Genomic DNA, 23,541 nt, shown 5'->3' with positions numbered 1-23,541 from the left:
TTCTTGCAAAGAAAGAACAACTTACAGACACTCGTGGGTCAGAAGCCGCACCGTACTTCCTCACTACCAAATGTAATACCACCAGTGGCCACATGCGGCGCCAAAAAACAAAGCCAAACAAAGCACAGATGAATGAACTGTTAAAAGATAAACTAAATCAGCCATTATTTCAGGTGCACCCCATGATGCCCAGTACCAGTTGATCCACAGACCATTTCGTTGGGGATCTCTGCTATAAGTGAGAACGGAAAGAATAATTTTTTTTATATCGGCTGTTTTCTTACTTAACATGAATTACCACAATCAGTTGACTGTCAGCAGCCAGTTCTAGCTAACAGTAGCTCAAGTTAGCTGAGGTTGTTATGGAATTATAAGAAGCGAGCACACCGAACCACCGTTTGAGTCCATCCTTGTTCACACACAGGAATATTACGACAACGGAGAGGATCATGTCAAAATTATGATCCCTCCAGCCGATTCACTTAAGAGTGGCAAGGTGTGTGCACCGGTTAGAGAACACGGAAAAGTATCCCATTTATTAATTGCCACCTTTTTGGCAGATACACTCTAATCTAATCTATATCTAATGGAACATGGTAGATACCTAACCTTGGGTACTTATTACAAAAAAAACTCCCTGGCTGCTCACTGTGAGAAATATGAAATAATTTACTGTAAATTTACATGCAACAAATACATAACTTACAAATATGAACACAAGAAATGAAGTGTTTAGAAAGATGAGATTTCTTCTGTTTTGCGATGCTTTGTTATAATTAAGGGTGCGTCTTATACACAGGCGTGCCTTATATTTGAAGAATTACGGTAATTTGCCTATTAATTGGTAATTGAACGCCTCAAACAAATATAGCCCAATATACGTTATTAGTGATTGCTTTTTTGAATAACATTTGTGAACAAACACATATAATTGACAACTGTATAACTGAAACAAATGTGATTTCATTCATTATGATTTTTAAAATAAACCGATTTATTTGTTTGTTTGTTTTTTTTACTTGGACAACATACAAGGAATATTGATCGGTCAGCCACATGAACCGAGCTTTGAGGTCCACAAGCGGATTTAGCCTTAGCGTTAGCATTTAGCTTGGTCGCGCTACTGCTTCGCGTAGGTAAGATGGAATCGGATGTGGAGTTGCAGAGGGACTTGAGGCTTGAGCTTGCACAGTGATTTGATTTGTTACCCGAGGGTTCGGGCACTGGGGAATCTTTCAAAGTGTAACGTTACTCCCATGTTGCCTTTTTCCATTAAATTCATCCGTCTTGCCATCCAGCCATAGATCATATATGGCAATTATCTTACGCAAAGAGTAGCTGGTTACAATTATAGTCTGTCACAGGCGCAATTATGTGCACTCACTTGTGCTTTGAAAGGTATTGTAGACCTCCCCCTTCCAACACACGCAGAAAAAAAACAGGTTTGAAAGACAACATTGTACTTAAGGCTAAAAAAAAACAAACCTCCCAGCCAACACATGGGAAAGACTTCTTCACATATCCATCTTGGAAATGGCGGATATAAACTGACTGAAATGGGGTCTTTGGATGCAAAGTGTTATCCTTGAAATCCTGTTCAGTTCATTACTGCTAAAAATAACGCAATCCTGAATGATTAATTGTTCGATTACTCTTTTGACTACCAATAGTAATGTGAAGAATAAGAAGACAACGAAGACAAATAGGGCGAAAAAAAAGAAAAAAATGTACATGTGTATGTGTGTGTGTATATATGTTTAAACTAAATATGTATGTATCTATTTGTTTGTATTTGATACATGCGGCATCCACTTCAACCTGTGGGCCTGGAAGGGGGTTCCTCCCACCTGTGGTCCCTTCTGAAGGTTTCTGATTTTCCCCAAATTGATGTTATTGAGTTTTTCCTTGTAGTGTACCTTATACGAAAAAGATGTCTCTGTATGACTTCTTATATATATATATATATATATATATATATATATATATATATATATATATATATATATATATATATATATATATATATATATATATATATATATATATATATATATATATATATATATATATATATATATATATATATATATATATATATATATATATATATATATATGTGCACATTCAGCAAACTCACACTCCTGTCCCAATAATAATCTCTCCCTAAAATGTTCACGACAGCGGCTGGATGGAGGCAAAAATAGAATGTTGACAAAGAAGCCAGCAGGGGCTAATTCGACTCCAACATTTATTTCTCCAGATGAGAACGGGAATAAAGGAGTTGCCATTTCCTTGTGAGCGCAGCCCATTCGGGCTCCTTCCCTGGCACTCCATCTCGCGTGTGTTTTCTCGAGCTTTAGTGGAAAATCTGCCCTCATGCCAACACTCTTGGGAAAGGCGATTTCTGTAATGCGGCAATGTAAGCCTCGCTGTACAAATGGGCGTGAGGGACTTTGTACGGATATCCGTTTGTGTGTGCGTGCGTGCTTGAAATGCCAGCGGAAAAGCCGCGTGTCTGTGTGGGTGACTGATAAGCGACGACCGGCGAGGAGAGTTTTCAACAGCGGCATTATGCTTTCCACTCAAACTTTTCTTATTTCAACATTGCCTACAATCGCAAGCGGGTCACGGAATTGCTTTCGGAATGTTAAAATGCTTCAATTGTCATTATATCGCTATTGTCAGAGAAATATACATATTTTATTATCAGAAAGCCCAAATATGCAAGCTGACCGTAGATTTCAGACTTTTTTCTCATGATTTGAGCCCTGCGGCTTATGGTTAAGCCCTGTAAATCTGCAGTTTTTTTTGTAGCCAACAGAGGGCAGTCCACCAGTAGAGCAAATGTGTGTAGCTGTTCAAGGTTTAAAATTTTTATAACACCCTGTTTTAAATTTATTTATTTGAAAGTTATATACTCTAATTTTGAAGCAATTCATAAGGGGACAAGGCGCAAAAAAACACATTCTTTTGCAAAACAAATTGCGATTTTGTCAAATAAATCCAGAACCTGTTTTTAAATCAAATATTTTTAGATAAACATCAACATTTTTAGTAAATTGACACTCACTCTGACAAGCATATGAGGAAAGGGTCCTCGGGAATTCTCAGGTACGTTAATGGGCGGTATGACCCAGTCTCGCTTCTGTCTTCTCAGGCTGTTTCCATAGGAATTTCTCTGATGCTTTCGGGGAAACTTGATGACTCGCGGTTGGGAATCCAAGACTCTTGATAGCATTTCATCGATGCTAACCTGCAGAAAAACACAAACATGTTGAATATTACACATATTCCTCTTTAAAGGGGGTGCAATTTTGGCAAGGAAATCACAACATTGTTTTGAATGACTTACTCCTTGTGAAGATTTTCTTTAATCAAGTATCAACCGACCAGCTCAAATCATTCTTGGATTTAAAAGAACAAAATTTAAAAACAAATTATTTCTGATGTCTGGCAAAAAAATTGCGCCATTCATAGCAATATGCTTCGTTTTAACATTGAGTCATTACGCTAAATCGCTTCATACTCCAATTAATTTGCTCTTCATTTGAAAATTATATATTGTTTCACTCATGGGATTAAAAAACATTATATTAAAGTTTAATTTCTGGCTCACCAATGATGTTGTGTACCCATACAGTACATTTATTTGGAAAAAATGTGATTGTATCCGCTGTGTTCAAAGAAAGCTTAAAAAAATGTTATTAAATCATTTGATAAGAACCTGTCGAAATTTCAGAAATCAACAGATGTGTTTGTGTGTGTGTATTTAAATGCATTGCAATCCTACCTGTCTGTCTGTCTGTCTGTCTATCTATCTATCTATCTATCTATCTATCTATCTATCTATCTATCTATCTATCTATCTATCTATCTATCTATCTATCTATCTATCTATCTAGTTTGGTAGCTGGCTAGTTCAGTAACTCACTAGTTTGGTAGCTAGCTAGCTAGTTTATCAATCTCGATATTTTTTATTTTTGTCATACATCTGTTCAATATATCAGTCAATGAATACAGTAGAAAACGTAACAAATAAAGACCACATTTTGCAAAGGAAAGCAAAGTTGCCTCAGATTCCAATGAATTTTCTCTTATCACCATGTTTTTTCGCTTACTGCTCTTGTCTATGCATTAAAAAGTATTGTATATTAAATTGATGATACTTGCAGAATCCCTGTGTAAATATGACATACCCCTCAAAGTGCCTTCATGTACCCCAGAGATACTCATACCCGCATTTGAGAACGTAATAATAATAATAATAATAATAATAATAATAATAATAATAATAATAATAATAATAATAAAAATAAAATAAATTATTAAAAAATCATCCATACTTATTTATGCGAGCTGCAAAGTATTTTATGAGGTAACACAACTTAAGCAGCTTCAGTGTTAAACACTGCTTTTTTCAAAGATTTTTCAGCCAGACAACATTATCCGCGCATGTCTTTGTCCTCGGTGTCACTACGAAACCCAGTAAACAATATGACATTTTCCTGTCAGCGTATCATCAGATAAAATGGATATTGATTCAATACTGCTTCAATAACAAAGGGAGCAAGGATAGGAGACAGCTTTTCAATTTGATTGTTTATAAATTGCTGAATGGATTTACAGTCTTACTTTGTCTCCGTATTTCTCAAGGTAGTGGAATAATTTTCTGACAATTGGTGATTTGTGTGTTAGCCAGTGTATTAAATTACTTTTATATTACATTTTCAGTTCACTTTATTGATGATAATATAGCCTGGATGTCCTTTTTTCTTTTTCCCTTGTTAGTTATATGTCCCTTTTTGCTGACTGGATGTACAGTCTTTGTGTCTGTTTCTGAACGTCGCAGGATAATTTACTAATATTCAATGTTTTGTATGTTCGTCAGTATCAAATTTCATCTTGCATTTTGTGTTAACTTTATTGATGATAATAAAGGCCAGGATGTATTTCTTTTTCTTAGCCAAGTTTATTTATACTGCTCTTTTTGGCTGAATGGATGTACAGTCTTACTTTGTCTTAGTTTCTTTGAATGTAGCGGAATAATTTACTAATATTGGATGTTTTGTGTGTTTGTCGGTGTATTAAATTACATGTTACATTTTAAATTCACTTTATTGATGTTAATATATAGCTCAGATTCAATTTTTTGAGGCCGCTGTTAGTTACACAGCCCCCCCCCCATCCAAATGAGAAATGGGGTTTAGAGAGATGGGAGCATGTTTTTTTTTTTTTTTTTTGTGATCTATGGTGTTTCCCCTTGTAAAAGGGTTGTATTTCTGTAATCCACCTAATCCTATTGTTGACTTTCAGAACACACACATGCACGCACATGTACACACGCAAGCAGGCGCAGAGAGGTTGTAACCTGGAACACAGGAGAAATCCTTCAGCTAATCCCAACAGGACACACCAACATAATCGTTATATATATGTCATTCAGGAGAAAACACGGCAAGTACACGAAGCCAAGCGATAGGCCACATGTGCAAATACTGTGATACCCCACGCAGCGTTCGGGGGGTTTCTGTTTATTTTTAGAAGCGCTACGAGACATACGGGACAATACGCCGCCTGCCATTGTGTTGTGATCAAGGTCGAACGTTGTGAGGAAGTCAGCCAATCCTTCAAAATAAAATGTCCATATGGTATAGGTAACATGACACGGATGGCCTTCGTATGCTTTTATTTTGAAGTTCCTCCCGGAAACATAGTCAGGACAATCCCTGCAGGGGTGTCAAACATATGGCCCGCGGGCTGGTTTTGACCCTAAATGGGTGTCATCTGGTCCGCCAGGTGACTTTGTAATTTAAAGTTTATAAACGAGCTGATTTTTTTTTTTTTCAATAAATGACATTTTTTTTATGTTTACTAAGAATGTTCATGTTTTATGATTAATATGGATGTTTTGCCTGTTCTATTTTGGACAGCAAAAAATAATAATGAATCTAAAGTTGTTGTTTTAAAGTTATATAAATAAACCATGATTTTATTAGTCTGGCCCGCACCCTTGATCCATAGTAAATAAAACGAAGCCACTGCTCTATCTGACTGTTCCTTGACTTTTCCTATCCCAGGAAAAACGATCCAGCTTGACCAGAAACAAAGGAGACCCAAAATTTAAAACAATGAATACAGTTAAGTTTTTCTCTGCACAATAATACAGTAACAATAGAGAGCAGGCCTGGATACACAATTAAAAAAATAAAAATAACCAGAAAGTGGGGTTCGAGGCAGTACTAAAAACAAACAAACAAACAAACAAACAAACAAACAAACAAAAATCAAAGTAACCAGAGAGCAGGACTGGATGCAGAACTAAAAAATCCAAACTAACAACAGAGCCTGGATGCAGAACACAAATGTATGTACAAAATAACCAAAGCGATTAAGGCTGGATGCAGAACTCACACTATAAAAAAAAAAAAAGAAAACAGATTTTCTGACAAAGTATCATTGATGACATCAAGAACCCATCCAAAAACACAGTCACTGCCAGTCACAACAAACATACTCAACAGCCTAATCAGGCATTAGTCACTATTAACTCATTCACTGCCAGTGGCGGCTATGGACGTCAAAGACACTCTTACTGGTCTGAGATGACTTATTCACTGCTAGACCAATGCTAGACCAATACAAGCTCATCTTTGAAGTCTACAAAATGTGTTAAGTGGAATGTGAGGCAAATTTTAGTCTATTGATTGTCCCCTTGAGATTTCAGCACGTGCGTCGGTCAGTGTGTTGATTTCAGAACGGACAAGCATGGAGTCAGCAGTCAAGTGCAGACATGCGTAATTGCATCTCCAAGTGTTTCTTGTCTACTTGTAAACAACACTGAGTGTGGGCATATTGGGCTGTGTACATATGATTTGACTGTGTGTGAGTCTGTGTGCTTTTGAGCACACGCCATCCAGCCAGTTAGTGTGAAGGGCTTGAAAAAGCCAGGGGCGGGCAGGGCCAGCTGGCAGCTCTGTGCTGCCGGCGATGCTGCGCATTGTGCGGGACGTTCTACAGGCTAGAAGACCCTCAAGCTTTGGAGCTGACATCTGGAAGTTTTCTGTCTGACAAACAAGGAGGACAATGCCACATCCGCTTCCCTCTGTGCAATCATTTATATATATATATATATATATATATATATATATATATATATATATATATATATATATATATATATATATATATATATATATATATATATATATATATATATATATATATATATATATATATATATATATATATATATATATATATATATATATATATATATATATAGCGAGAGAGAGAGAGAGAGAGAGATTTATTAATTAAAGGTTTATTAAATAAAAGGCACACGACTAGCATGGAACAAAAAATCCAAAAGTGCCAAAGTACGACCGAAATCACAAAGTGTAAATCAAAGTGAGACAAAAAGTGTTGAGTCTTGCAAGGCAACGGGGAGAGGAGTCAGCAGGAGAATGAATAGAAAACAAAGTAACAACAAAAATGGTCAAACGTGGAGAAAAGGTCAAAAGATAAAGTACAAACCAAAATTCACTTTCAAACTCGCAGAAGTTGTAACCCACTCCCACTCAGAATTCATAATCCACTCACCATTGATGCCCGCGTCCTGTAGTAGTGCCCCTTAAAAGTGTGTTACATTTGGAGAATTATGGTAGTTCATATATATATATATATATATATATATATATATATATATATATATATATATATATATATATATATATATATATATATATATATATATATATATATATATATATATATATATATATGGATACTAAGTTTTGTCGTTCCCCGCTTTACGTCATCAACAGCAATTACAAATTTCAAACCGGGCGGTCAGTGTGCATTTAGTGCGTATGCGAGCCGCACCATTGGTCGGCGTCACAAGGTGACATTAACACATACAAACCGAACGCGCAGCCGTTTAGCGCTACAGACTTTGTTACTCCGTGACCTATGAACCAACAGGTCCAAAACGTCTTCCCAGGTGCCAGCTCCGTTTGTAATCTAACTTGAACAGGTGAAAGTGCCTTGAACAGAGTGTGGTAAAAATGCAAATGAAATAAGCGCTAAAACACGTTCCGGGAGCCAGTGGGCTTCAGATCCGCCGGCGCATAACTAATAGGCTCTAAGCCGGTGGAGAAAGTGAGCCGCCGTGCCATGAAATCAGGATGGGTTGGAGAGCACTCATTGAGAGGCCCTACCTGTGTGGGGTGCGATAGCATTTTGCGCATAAACGCAGCGGAAAGACTCAAAGGCCAAAGATGCCGCATTAAGCACTGGAAAATGAACATTCCAGGTGAGCTCTTTTCTTTGACTAAAACAGGTGAGCGAGCGTTATTAAAAGCAAATGAATGCGCTCTCAAGATAGCAACACAAGAAAGCTCTGATGAAAGATAAATCGAGCATGTAATTGGCATCGCGTCTCGGTGCACTTAACAAAACGAACTAGCTTAGCCTGTCATCGAGCTACTTCTGTAGCCAGTTGATGCGCCGTTGGACTTTCTTTTCATTTCTCTTATTTCTTACGGTATGATGTCTCTTATCTATGTTCAGTAAATATTCTCTAATAAGGAATCCTATTTGGGTTGTCCGATCTTTCCTTATAATGGAATTTCCGTATGTGGGAAACAACGGTACACGTCCTGTATTTTAACAAAATACAGTTCATGTGTAACGCGAGCAATAAAATGCATAAATATACTGTTCAAAACCTATTTATTAACCAAAAACTACATGTACTATATTTGACTCGGAAAATGCAAAAACATGGTCCAAAAGATGCACTGTTTATAAAATGAGGCTTATAGAGTACAGTACTGTACTTAACTTCTGTGTTGTACACTGTATTTTATTTTTAATGTTGAGTTTTGGCCATCTTGGGAAAAAAAACATGAGTGTTTTGGCTTCATTTAGTAGTTTGGCTTCATTTCGTGCTTTATGAAAATGTTTTTCTGCGTATCATGCAGTTGTGTTGCTAATTGCAAGTAACTGTCCCGTTGAATGTCTGCTGATTCTTGTGCGTGGAACAAGAAGCAATTTCCTCTGAGAAGGTAAATTGCCAGTTATACTAAGCAAGAATGAATGGAGTCTTTCCGACTCCCAAACGTTTCGTTTTCGTGCGTCGTTTTCGTTTTCGTTTTACAATAAAGATTCACTTACACGCCACTTGCTTGTGTTTGCCTAGAGCGGTACCCCGAATAGGTTCTGCATTCTGGATACCGGAAGTTCGGGTGCAGAGAATTGATCGTTAATGTAAAATAATCGTAGAAAATTTAACACGTAGATTTTTTTCTTCCGGGTTCGGGAATTTCCGTTCGACAGAGAACCGTGGTTAGAAATACTTACTGTACCTTTTTTTCTGCATTATAAGGCACACCTTCGATTTTCTCAAAAGCTGATGGTGCGCCTTATAATTTCCCAATTTTATCCTTGCATTTTTTTTTGCTTTGACATTTTTTATAACACCCTGTTTGAACTGTTTATATGCTATATATGCTCCAATTTTGTAGCAATTTATATAGGGACACGGCAGAAAAACGAAATCCGTGACAACCTTGTCTATAAAGGATACGAAAGCAAAGAAACAAGCAATACTTGGGTACCTTTGTTAGTGGTAAAGGATGGGGATGTCCGGCTGGCGCTAGCTTAACGGTGGTCTCCCAGATGTGCGGGTCAAAGAGCTCCCGCGCAGTCACCATGAACTGGACGGGTTCCGAAATGTTAGCAAACTCCTGCTCGGCGTACACGGCCCCGTCGGGCCCGACGCCGAAGTTGGGGTCGCTACTAACAAAGCCCACCTCTCTGCTTCGCTGGCAGTCGTCAAACTTCACTGCGGAAAAAAAAAAAAAGCAGAGAGAAAGCGGTTACAGAATGAAAGAACATCAAAGTGAGATTTACTTCATGAGGGTTTGGCAAATCCTTGACACATTTTAAGATTAACCTGCGCCCATCAAAACGTATCTTGAAATATCTCATCCCTTTAGTTGTCACTTCTGATTCCTCACTTTGACATCTGTGGCAAAATGAACTGCTTATCTTTTTTCCGCAAGCACATACACAGGGGAGCCTAATTCTCTTTTGTATCATTCTTCTTTCCAAACTAGACAGATAGCGATGTCAAAACAGAGTTTCTCTCAGCTTCTCCAGGGAGAGCATGAAGAGTAGGTCCAAAGGATATTAGGATGACTGCAACCGAGTCTTGACTGCCAAGCGTGATGGTGTCATGTTTGTTTGAGGCACATGGGACCATCTTTTCTGTTGTTGTTGTCTTCTATCAGCGTTCATCTTTTCACTTGACGTGGACTTTCTTAGGGATTCCCGTACGGGTGCGGCTATCGAATGTTTTGGGATGGGACAACCTAGAGAAAATCCTCGTACCGAATTTTTCCGACGATGAGCCGCAACTTTTTTCTCATGATTTGAGCCCTGCGGCTTATAGCCCGGTGCAGTTTATCTCCAGTTGTTTTCCACCTGTAGCACCTCCTGCTGTCCATAGTGAAAAACGGTCTAAACATGACACATTATCCCTTTAAGCTACATTTTGAACTTATCCAGAAGACGTGTTTTTGCACTCTTAAAACCATTAGAAAAAAAGTCTAGGTTTTCTTATGAAGAAATAAAAATTTTGGTTTCAAACAAAATATAACGCTTAATTTTTCATATTTTTTTTCTCGTATTTGGTCTGTCAATTTTTGAAAAATGCAAGACTGGCCGCCATTGGCCCCGGTCCGCAGTTCGGACACCCCCGCCTCAGCCCTTATCAATGACATCATCCCCTCATTCTCTCAAATCGTGCCTGAGTAAATCTTTCGTAAATATTGCAAACGTACACAAGCATGAGAGATGATGGGCGCAGATATTCTCGTGACATCCGACACGAATAAGCCATTACCAAAAGCCGAACAGGGAACAAAATGACAGCATCAGACAGACGCCAGTTTCATCCTTGTTGCCAAATTTTATCAACGCTCAATGCATCATCATCCCATGATTCACAGCGTGGCGAGAATAAACGATGGCTGTTTTTGGGCACGTCTGCCTTGTTAAGACACACCAACAGCAAGTTGAAACGCGTGTGCTGTGATCATATCTCAAACTCCGGCCGCTGATAAAAAGACAAATTGATTTCATAAATCACCCTGGCAATGGAGTTACCGTTATGAGCGATGGCAGGGTGATTTTTCAAAAATCCGGTCTGAAGAATTATACGCAGCCAGCTTTTTTTTTTCTTTTTTATATCAAGTCATCTGTTTAATTTATTGCTCAGCTTCCTGTCAAAAGTAGCTTCCAAACAACAAGCTAATAAAGCAAAATCTTCCCCTTTGCATCAAACAAAATGACGCCGCTTGTTTTCGCCGCCTGAGTAGTCGCGCACGAAATGAAACGGAGGTAAACACGCCGCCGACAATGTGCGCATCTGTCTTTGTTGGCAAATGGCGTCCATATTTGTATTAAAACAAGCCGGCCTATTGAACAGTGTCCTTACGGGAGAGAAAAGCTTTGTGTGAAATTATCACTTGGCTTTTATGCGGCGCACAAAAGCGGAAGGTGATTTAACAACAGGTTGCGACGAGATAACAAAGACCTGCTTCAAATTGGCCGCAGATTAATTGTGATGGCAGGCATGCATTATGTAAATGGCTTCAATTTACTTGAACCGAGCAGGCTAATTGTTGTCACTCACACAGGTCTCTTGTGGTACAGCTGGAGCAGTGACACGTGCCGCTTTTACATGTGTGTTTATGCTCCAAAGTGCGTGTGTGCGTTCGGCGATGCGCGTGGGAGTTTGTTCAGAGTTCATTGAGTTTAAGAAACTGAGCAGGAGCGCAGCTATTTTTTTTTCTAGTCATAATTCTTTGCAGTAGATGCTCCCGTTCTTAGTCCTGGTTTCAGGTTTCTTGTTGATAAGAGAATTTTGGAAATTCAGAACAAATTTGCTATTCTTTCGCTGATCGGTTCTTCGCCAAGAAATGAAGGATATAATTTTTTTTAAAGTTGATGTTTTTATCATTTCCTAATTACAGATGTTTTTTAGTTCAACCTCTGCAATACTTTGTTTTACTTGTAGTGTATGTCCATCCATCCATCCATCCATCCATCCATTTTCTAGAGGTGGATTCTCCCACCTGTGGTCTCTTCTGAAGGTTTCTGATTTTCCCCAAATTGGGGTTTTTGAGTTTTTCCTACCCTTCTGGGGGCTTTGACAAGTGATGCTGCTGTGTACCTTACACAAAAAAGATGTCTCTGGATGACTTCTTTTTTCGAAAGACTTTTCATCAGTGAAGCCCTTTGAGACTTCGGTGATTCAGGACTATACAAATAAAATTTGATTGATTGATTGATGATAACAAGCATTACAAGCATTTACACTTGAAATTCCAATGTATGACAAAAGTGGTCTATGTCCTGTCTCCCTTTCCGCCACGAGCGTTCAAGTTGTCACTCGGCATGTGAGCTTCATGAACAAGACTGGCCAGGCAATAAATCAAGTCAAACAGCTCAAAGACTCCCCTACAAGACACGTGATTGGCTTCTTCCCTCCTGGTGCAACATTAACTGCTTTTGTAATAAATTGCAATTTCAAGTGAAAACACTGCTTGTTATCATGAAGCTTCATGAACCACCCGTGACATTTAGTGGCTTAGAGTCCGAAAAATAGGGCACTGTGTATCATTATCCGCAGTAGAAATATCATTCACTTCAGATTCCTTCTTGAGGAGAACGAACAAGTGCTTCAAAGAACCTGACAATTATTTTATGAGCAACATAACCGGAAGAGCATAGAGACATTTTGAATGCGTAGGATGCTTTTGCTTCCAAATCGTTTCTTCTGCGCAAGCAATTTACGGTCAAACGGTATGTGCGCATTAGGATGTTTTGAGCAATTTTGCAAGCATGTTTGTGTGTTTGATGCATCCTTCCATCCACAACATTGCTTGACAGGCTGCTGAGGGTGTTGTCATTCCGCATGGTTACTCGTATCTCCACACATGTAGCAGGAAAGAATGGTGTCCAACGGAGCGGCTAGCGCATTGCGGGGGGGGGGGCTTTAGACTGAGTGACGACCAACTATCACGACATCAAGTCATGCTTTTGCACTTTGCTTCTTCCTGCTGGCTAATCATCTGCGGTGACCTTCTACCATCGCAGTCGATCTCGGACATTTGCTCCGCCCGCCAAATTAGCGCAACCTCAGACGGAACTACAAACTAGCACTGGAGAAGATGGCAATGACGATGACTACAACCAAACAAGCGGTTGGGAAAGGAATGACACAAGAAAGCCAAGTCAAAGCACTATACTGCAAAAGATCCCAGATGAGAAACCACCCCAAAATACCGAAAAAATTAGGCTAGTTTTATTGTTTTAAGGAAAAAAGAAAGAAAACAATTTGTTGATTGGGTCAATTTTTAATTTTTTTTTTATGGTTTTAGGAGCAAAAGAGTGCAAAAACAAATTTAAAAAAATTGTAATTTAAGCAAGTTTCAAATTAAATTCAAACAACTTTCAAGATAAAATTTAATAATTTGTTCTCTTTTTAAACTCTTTAATGATTTCAAAAAAAGTGTGTTTAAAATAAGTATGCTTTCCTCATTTTATCCTAAATTTAAGCAAATGGGCCTATTATTATATAAATTATAAGCAATATTTTCTCTTTAATTAAAAAATTCAGGCCAGTTTTGCCACACATTAAATTGGTCATAAATGACATAATTTTCTCTTTAAATTATTGAAATTGTTATACCCATGCAAAGCTGCCATTTTAAAACAAGACAACACCAACATTATACAAATTACTTTCTTAATTAAAACAATGAAGACTGTTAAGTGTGCATATTTCTAGTATGTAAATTATTGTGACAAGCCAATGTTTTTGTGTAAGTCCTGTTTTATAATAAGATTTTAGGTTGTTTTTTTTTTGCTATCATTTCCTAAATCAAGCAAAATGGTCTTCATCTTGAGATCACTTTTTCGTCTTATGAGAAAATCAATGTTTCGATCAAAGAAATCCAAATAGGAACGCATGATTAATATCCTAAAATAAGCATTCTTTTCTTCAGAATTTTATATTTATTATAAAAATATATTTATTTATATATATATATATATATATATATATATATATATATATATATATATATATATATATATATATATATATATATATATATATATATATATATATGTATAAAATCAGACTCCATAAACAGAAGTTGACATCAAGTTGAACTTCTGTTTATCTTTCACCTGGAATGCACCCAGACTGTATTGAATTTGGATGACGATTATGTTAATGAAGCATGGAAGGTGAAGAGTTCACTTTCATACACTCACTCACTCACTTCTTCAGAGGTATTGATTCACGACCTCTCCTAAAGGAGACACAACCAGAGTGGTTTTACATTTCTAATTAAGTCTTTAATAACTTCATTACAAAGGTTCTTGCATTTGGCAGAAGTTTGGACGCAATACAGTATTTATTTATTTATATATATATATATATATATATATATATATATATATATATATATATATATATATATATATATATATATATATATATATATATATATATATATATATATATATATATAAATAAAAGATATAAAAGATACTCTTGTGTGATTATATGTGGCGGTCACTGGTGACGCATGAATAAAAAGTGAGTGTGAAGGCGGGTGGCAGGAATTGTTGTGGGAGATAACTTTTAACACACTCTTTGCGTGTAATAATGCAATGATGAGCACGGGTGTTAATGGCTTCAATTCCTGCGTGTGTGTGGGTGTGTAATTTGTAAACAAAGTACTGCGAGTGTGTGTAGAAAGAAGTGTGAGCTCCCATCAGCGCAAATGTCTCCTTTTCAACTGTTTGTTATTAGCTGCTCTGCCATTACAGGCTCGAATAAGATTTTTGTCACGTTGACAGTTCACTCGTGGTGTGTATGTGGCCAACGCCAGCCCACACACTCACACACACACATGGCATCCATTCAACGCCTTCTCTGTACGCCATCTATCACCTCCCTCCTTCTGCAGGTAGAACATCTGTGAAAGAAGATGCTTTTGCCCTCAGTACGCAAGGCGTAGGTGCCTACAAGCCTGTCAGGATAGCAAGGTCTTTATATGGTGTGAAACCAGATGATGTTGTGTGGGCCACATGCTCAATGGGGATTTTTATCGTATAGCCCTCAGATTTGCTTTTATACCGGAGCGCGTTACATGGGCTTCCTGGTTTAGAATTGAATGGGATCCGCATGTAGCGTTTCAAGAGGAAGAAGCTAAGATGCGCTAGTTAGCATCGCGGCATGGGTGTCAAAATAACAGATTACCGTAATTCCCCCCAAATAAGACACAAAGGCCAAAAGTATACCTGGGTCATATAAACGGTAATTGACAAACTGAAAAAAATATTTTTTTTATTCGACACCATTCGTAGAAGGTCGATCCCACATAAGCCGAGTTTTGGTGCATTTTTATATCAGCCGTATTCTTACTTGCCAATAATTACTTTAACGGCATGAGCTACAGTCAGTTGGCTGTTTGCAGCTATCGCCTGCAGCTTATGTTAGCTGAGGCTGTTATGGCATTACTTTCAATCAAAAAAGCGAGCGGACAGAACCAACGTCCGAGTCCATCCTTGTTCACACGCAGGAATATTACGAAAATGGAGAGGCGATGATGTCTCCATCTGATTCAGTTAATAGTGGCAAGGTATGCAGTCGAGCGCTCCGGTTAGAGAACGAAGAAAGGTATTCCATTTGACTTGTTTATTAATTGTGGTCTTGTGACATATACGCACAATCATAAACTTGCTTGAACACAGATGGTGCGTAACTTTGTGTATTCAAGGCAAAAACAACTCGAGGAAAAGTTAAAAACTATGGACTCTTAACAACAACAACCAAAAAAAAAAGTGAAAATTACGTCTCTGGCATTGAATGAGTTAATGTTCCAGATCAATTTAATTGACATCGTTTTTTTTTTTTTTTTTTGTTATTTTCAGACTAACCTGTAATCTGTATAAACCAGTGATCCCCAAAATATGACCAGCGGGTCAGATTCCTTTTCTTTCTGATGCGCCAGAAAGGGACATTAATATTTGGGTAAGTGTGACATTAATATTATTTATTTTCATGTTTTTCCCCAGTTTTTCATCCCCGTATTTATTTCAATTTTGACTCGGTTACAAATTGAGGTTACGCGGCCGCTGAGGGAATGGGACTCCATCGGCCACTGAGTAGATTATTGGAGGATTTGTCCGTCCCCGGCCCTGCCGTTTATCTCTGCATTAGCCTCCTCTCATGTGTGCATTCATGAGGAGGCTTGAGGAATGAAAAAGGAGAAAGGGCCAGATAAAATGGCAGAGTGGGAGAAAAGCAGAAGGGAGGCAATTAAACGACGGACTCACAGATTGAAGTCGCTGGCGTCGGTGATTGATACACATCCGCGCTGCTCGTCTTGAGGCCTGCATGTATCGAGATTTTTTTTCTTCTATCGAGATCTTATTTTTGCTCTATCTTTGGGCTTTCCTCTTCATGGATCTTGCATATTTGCACGTCATAAATACGAAATACTACCACTTTTTTCAGGCTGATACCAATACGAGTATTCAGTTCTTGAGTGGTTACCGATATCAAGTAGCTATTTCTCTAGTACGTTTGAGGAATAAAATTTCCCCCAGAAACAATGACGGATCATTTTAAAGACAGCCCTGTTATGCATCAATAAGAATTTATCTTAAAAATGTAAGCATTCATCTCAATTTTCTTGTTTTTCTTATTGATCATTTTTAGTTCCTCACTGTAAACGGCCACAACACGGCGATACCTTGAAATAAGTCTACACTGGTGTAGGCAAAGTTAACATTTAGAGCCATTTTGATTCGTTTTCCATGGCTACAATAACACTGGGAGTCACAAACACTTTATTATATATGAAATTAAGACGTTAACTCTTTCAGTGCCATGGACGAAAATTCTCGTCTTTTAAAATAGTAATTATAAAAAATAATAAAATTCCTGTCAAAAACTGTTTTTTTTTTTTTGTTATGTCAATTGAGCACTGTAGTGATAACTGTGACCATTGCATGGCAGTGTTTTAATACTTCCAACACAGATATTACCTGCATTCAACTCAAAGTGAGGAATGGAGATCAATCTTTTCATATGATACCACCCATATTTACGTAGGCATAGCACACAATATTCTGAAAATGATAAATATACAAATGAGTACTTATCAATGCATATGCTAACACACACCAAAGGGAAATACCTGGCACAAACGAAAATGCCAATGAGCTAAATGCATACAAATCATCATTATATTACGTGCTGAAGATAAGGACTAAAATTAGCTAGCAAGTTATCCACAGTCACAAATTTTTGGATCGACAAACAAACTCATTCTGGCCAGATTGTCATAGTTCTTACAACGTTCTTACAAAGAAAGTACAACTTGCTCACACTTGCGGGCAAAGATCGCTCTCAATGAAATGTAATACAAACAGCGGCCAGAGGCGGCGCCAGAAAACAAAGATCAAACCAAACAAAGCACAAATGAATGTATTGTTGAGGTATAAACTAAATCAGTTCCAAAACATCATTATTTTGGGTGCGGGACGGTCGCAGTTGATCTAGGGACCGGTACCGGGCCGCGAACCAGCGGTTGGACCTCCGATGTAGCATTATTTTTTTCCCCAAACCACAGAGAGCCGCAACATGAGATACGTCCCCGATTGATCCACTAAAACCGTCTTTTATAATGACAGACGTTCCTTTTGAAATACAGCCCACTAAACAAACACTTTGTTTTTTTTTTGGTCTCCTTCTCGGAATCAGACCCCACTCCTTGGACGGAGCGTGCCTTACAGGCTTCCCATTCGATTTAGCGCGAGCGGAGAAGGAGCGGCGCTTATCGCGGCAATATCTTTTTTAAAGAGGTGAAGCGAGGAAACAGCCTCAAGGCAATGTCTGTCTACACAATGTCTCTTATCTCCTTGTGCAATGTAATGATTTTACATAGCCCAAGGCGAGGTGGCGGGACACTGCTTGGGTCCGATGAACTTTGGGCCCGGATCAAGGAACAAAAGGGCCTTGCGGGTAATATCGGCGATTCGCGCCGAGCCGTATAATTACAGCGATGAAAACTCATTATTCTCATGTAAGTACTTTTTTTTGGGAGGTCTCACACTGCGTGAAAAGGAAACGGTTTCATGCGAGGAGGAAACTTTTTTTTTGAGTTATAGATAACGTTTTAACTTTATAATAGCACGGGCGCCTTCCATTTGAAGGAGAGAGACGTTTTATACTATGGAGGTCATCGTTCTCAGAGAATTTTTCTTGCACTTTTCCGCCCGCCGAATTTTATACGCTTTTCCCACACTGTCTTCTCCCCTTATGTGTTATTAGCATAAGCGTTTTGGAATACTTCCCTGGTGATTGTTTAGCTGCTGTGTTCAACATCTTTATTTGATACCCAGCAATTGCTCTAATTAGCATTAGAAAAATCCACAGAGGAATGAGCGGAAATATCTTATTATCCCTGACAGACGAAGGTATGGGGTGCTCGAGGATGAGGCGGCACTTTTTTTTTTCTTTTAAATAAAAGGGCATCTAAAAATACGATAAAGCTGGCCTATTATAGCCCTTCAATCATCGTCCAAAATAATCAGCCAAGTGTCTCATATTGACGATTATTTTATTTTTTATGTACTGAAGCCATTAGCAACAGTTTTATACAAGTATTAGTAAATCCATAACCTTGAATTCCATAAGCAATGGTTAGGTCAGCAACACAACAAATACACACTACCTAAAGTCACCTATTGTTTAAAAAAAAAATCATAAAAATACATAGTGCAATGTAGATTAAACACGTGTTGAAAATTACACCCATTCAACGACTAGTAAACACATTCATTGTGCATCCCGTGAACTGAAAAGGGATTTTTATTTTCTTAAACAATATTGTTGTGGGATATAGGTACCAGGACGGCCCATGAATAGTGAATATATGCCTAGAATTGACACCGATTGAAATATATTGGAAGTAGACAAATGCTCTACTATTCATTTGACTTTTTAAAATTAATTGTCCAATGAATCAGTAGTCTGTTTTTTTTTCTGTCCAAAATCCACAAAAACCTTCAAAAAAAAAAAAAAAAATCAATCAGGCCCTGGTTATTATATTTATTTTGCTGACCTTTACTAACACTGACAACCTCTGAAGCTTTATGTCAAAATTATTATTATCATTATTTTTATTAGTATCTTGGATTATGATTTTTTTTTTATAATAATGATCATTAGTGATCAAATAATAATCATGAATTATTATTATTGTTATTATTATACCCTATTGCATTTAGAGCCAAATCCACTATACAAAACATTCAATTAACACATGATAAAAAAAAAATTAAATTCAAAGTGCACCGTGAGTTTTACATAAATGTGTTATTATTATGACAATGACTATAACCATGACAGCCATTCAACTTCTCGTAACACAAACTCATGAAACTGATTAATGACCTCAAAGTTCATTTTTTTGCTATGCAATTTTTAAGTTTTTAGACTACATCTTCTTTTGACAACTGTTATCTTATAAATAAATTGTCTGATTAATTGGTAGGTAGGTAGGTAGGTAGATAGACAGACATCCTTTATAATCATTACACCTACACAAATACTAGGTATGAAATTTTGACTTAACAAGCTCAAACCATCCAAGAAACACACAATACAATTGACCGACAGGGGGAGACGGCGGGAATACCCGTCGGGATGCACTACGCTGAACAGAGGGCGTGGCTCAAGCCTGGAAGACAAATCCCGCACGTGCGTCAACAAAAAGACACGACAACACATCTGGCACGACACGTAGACGACTGGGGAGGGGCGGTGGGGGAAGTCGGGCCTTGACGGGTAATCTCTATTTTTTTTTGCCCCAAAAAATGGCATCGGCCTCATAAAATCCATATCGTTGGACCCTTATCCAAAATAGTTAATTGTGTCAAAGGATTCCTCAAGGATTTCAATCCGGATGATGTCACTGAGCAAATAAGGTGTTTGCTTGAATTTATTAGCACTGAGGGATGAGGCAACGATGACACGGTCTCAATATAATCACAATGTGAAAGATCCATCTTGTTTACTTGAGCTAAGCAGATCGTGAGTGAAAACGCCATTGATTGGACCGCAGGCGCATCCCATTTGTTCTGTTTGTTTCCTCATCCGTCGCCGGCTAATCCAGTCTCTCGTCAGCCCCTCCCTCCCCGGGGAAAGCCATAGTTAGTCTCGGGGCTCCCGAGACGAGGGACGCAACTAATCTGTTTATCCTTGAGAAGAGATCAAGGCCGTTACAAGGTTCAGGTACTGATAGATGAAATCCCCTCCCCGATGCTCTCCCATTTTGTGATTCGATTTTTCGATGTCGGCGATCTTCGTTTGAACCCGTTGAGTTTGCTGTTAAAGTGTTAATGGTTGAAATGTAACAAATGGTGATCCTGGAGCAAATAATTCCATTTTCCCTAAGGGTTAAATTGTGGTTATTAAACCCACTGGAAATGTTGAATTTCTTTTACATTCATGCTCATTCAAGTAAATATTCAGGTTACATTGAATCAAATTGCAAAATGGAAGAATTTACATGGCGATTACCGTATTTCCCGGACTATAAGTCGCCATAAAATGTATAATAGAGAAGCAAAAGACAGGTATAATTCGCACTGGAGTGTATACGCATTTTGGGGAGCAATTTATTTGATAAAACCAAAACCAAGAAATCTTCCGAGGCAATTTACAATAAAAACAGAATAGAGGTCACAACAGGCTGAATACCATAATTGTACGGTATGCTAACCGTACCAGAAACAACTGAGAATGTGCTTGGCATGTTAACATATTAAGAGTTTTTTTTGGTTTTGTTTTTTGTTTTCTTCATTTCATTAAGACTTAAGACATAACTTCTGGCCAGTCCCTTGCAAGTTGCTAATTCCAAACGTTCTTTCTGCTTCCCGATTATCATTTTGGGCTCCATATTTTACTATTCGCAGCTTGTATTCTGCGGAATATGATTTAAGCCTTTGTCAATCGTTTTTATAAATTACTGCCAATGTTGAAATGATCAACACAGGCCTAGAGCGCCTTCTTGTGGTTTAGTTTAGAAGTAATATGAAACGATATGATAGTGTGTTAATAATTTCACACATTTGGTGATTTATAGTCCAGAAAATATTAATTTTTTCGTCCCCCGAAAATGAAAACTTGCGGTTTATGCTCTGTATAGGGCGCATCATATTATAAAACACACTGTCGGCTTTTGAGAAACTTGAAGGCTTTTAGTTGAAAGTTATCGTGCGGAAAACACGGTCATGCAAAAATGTTGTAGAAGAAAATGACAAATGGTCACATTTGCACCAGGCTTAATGCCCAGATTTTAGCACAGTATAAAGACTCCAAAAAACCACAAACAAACATTAAAAAAAAAGTTCAACATGCACCATTTTCTACTTCAGTCGGCCCTAAATGGGGCTATTTCTTTCCTGAACAACATTTCCAAAGATGTGTGATGCGGATTGAGGTCTTTCAGATGTTTTATGTTTCAGGTCGAGCAGGGTGGTAGGAAATGTTGGATGAAGGGTAAACAGATGTCCGGCTCTTGCCCTTTCATATATTTCTCCGAGCTACCTTTTGACAGTTATCGGGGCCATCCCTTGTGATCCTTAAGCCGGCAGAGACCAATCCCGAGAGAGAGCACGGCTAAACCTCGCTGTCCGCTATCTCTGAAGGAGACACAATAGGAGAAGCGAGAGAACAGCTCTCTGTTGAGCTATGAGAGGCAAATGCGCGCTTGGTCTCCTATGGGCATTGCGGCTAACGCATTATTCTTATCACTCGTGGGCAACTCACTATGGGCCAGGAAAAAAAAAAAAAAAAAACCTCTTCGGAAAGGTCAAATGAGAGCGTCTCCAAATGTACGGTGTTTATGTGCGGTGTGTATTTACCTCAATCCAGACTTTTTCCTGTTTCTCATTAACTGATAATGCATCACATACGACCTTGCGATAAAATAAGTGGAAACCAACAGTCATTAATCGATCAGGAGACATGGCGTTTCCCTTAAAAGGTGAGGATAAATTAACGTGATATCACACTGGAGATATGGTTAAAAGTCCAACTTGAGCACATTGTGAAATATACGTAACGGGGATCGCTCAAAAATGACCGTTATGTAATGCAGAAACAGAGCAACAACGCAGAGAGCGATTCAAAGTGATGAGACACTCATCCAGGGATCATTAAACCACTTTTTCGATCAAGAAGATAAAACTAGTTTACATTTTTAACCCCAGGAGTAAATTTGGACCCAACTCGGGCTTTTCGACGTTTTTGATGTGCGATATCAAAGCAAAAGCAAACAAACAAACTTAAACAAACACTGGGATGCTAAAATATTGCACAGATTGACAAAACATGACGACTTTCAATATGCCACGCCGCCGTCCCTTCTAAATGCTTGCAAACGGGAGGTCGAGAGTACACCCTATAGGTGTCAAAATTAGCCCATGTCGGCCTCATTTACTGCCAAAATGGGAAAAATGTCCATTTTGGACATATTGAAAACCCAATGTTTTATCACGCTTTCCCCACGATTTTTACATGAATCCTTTCGACGGCGATTCGCAAACCGGTCGTAATCGAACATTTTCTGTTGACACTGTTGACATTTTAAATTTGAAAATCCGGGCGACCCAATAGCGTTAAAAAGCAAGCGTTATCGAACACGGAAACCTCCAAAGTCTACATGCGGGACGGCGTTTCACCAGCATGTGAGCTGTATTTACAACAGCAAAATGACGGCACTTAGATTTGGCTGCCAAGTCACAGCTGGGCCTCGTATGCTTGCCAGCATCACTTTGTAAGTGTGCAAACCGCGGCCGTTTGCGATGCTTAGGCTGTCTTAGCGAGCCAACGGCGCTACCCGTGTCATACGCTAGCTTGCAAACCCTCAACATATGCTTCGGCTTGAGCTGTCTGCTGCGCATAAATCTTAGCCCGGCGTTTGGCAGAGTGAAGACAGAGAGGCAGATGAGGACATCCAGTGCAGTATGAAGGATGATGGCCGCCTTAGCCCCTTGGGGCCACGGCGATGGCGCCGCATTGATCCAGCCACTCCTGAGCCTGGAGAGCAGAACGTTTTGGCTTCGTCAGCACTGTTCAGCTCGCAATCGCTGGGAAAGTCAGTGGGGGAAAGCCCGGCAAACTGGAGCATGAAAATTCTGGCTAACTCGCTGGGCACCTCCATATTATTTGATGGAAGTGTGGCAGGGCTGCACGATTATGTCCCAAAAAATCATCGCGATTATTTTGGTCGATATTGAAATCGCGATGATTCATCATGTTTGGTCTATGGTCTATTTATTGCACAATCAAAGATAATTGAGATTTTGATGACTTTCTGTCTCTTACATACTCACTTCCAGTGATTGGTGTACTGTTTTTTTCTCGCAATAAAACTTTAA

The 23,541-nt window shown here is 38.5% G+C and overlaps 1 protein-coding gene across 2 annotated transcripts in view; it reads right to left on the bottom strand.

The window, feature by feature from the left end:
- Window positions 1-23,541, bottom strand: part of cdh4 (cadherin 4, type 1, R-cadherin (retinal)) — a 196,335-nt gene that overhangs the window by 62,156 nt on the left and 110,638 nt on the right. For both annotated transcript variants that reach the window (XM_088423329.1, XM_088423330.1), the window contains exons 3-4: window positions 9,618-9,844; window positions 3,071-3,253 (exon numbers count right to left, since the gene is read on the bottom strand). In XM_088423329.1, coding sequence (XP_088279455.1) covers window positions 3,071-3,253; window positions 9,618-9,844 — 410 coding nt within the window. The remainder of the gene's footprint in view (window positions 1-3,070; window positions 3,254-9,617; window positions 9,845-23,541) is intronic.

This window comes from Hippichthys cyanospilos, chromosome 9 (genome assembly GCF_059441005.1).
Source record: "Hippichthys cyanospilos isolate Australia breed blue-spotted pipefish chromosome 9, RoL_Hcya_1.0, whole genome shotgun sequence".
Classification (NCBI taxonomy): Eukaryota; Metazoa; Chordata; class Actinopteri; order Syngnathiformes; family Syngnathidae; genus Hippichthys; species Hippichthys cyanospilos.
The sequence above is the reverse complement of the archived record's forward strand: the minus strand, read 5'-3'. Positions and strand labels throughout refer to the sequence as shown.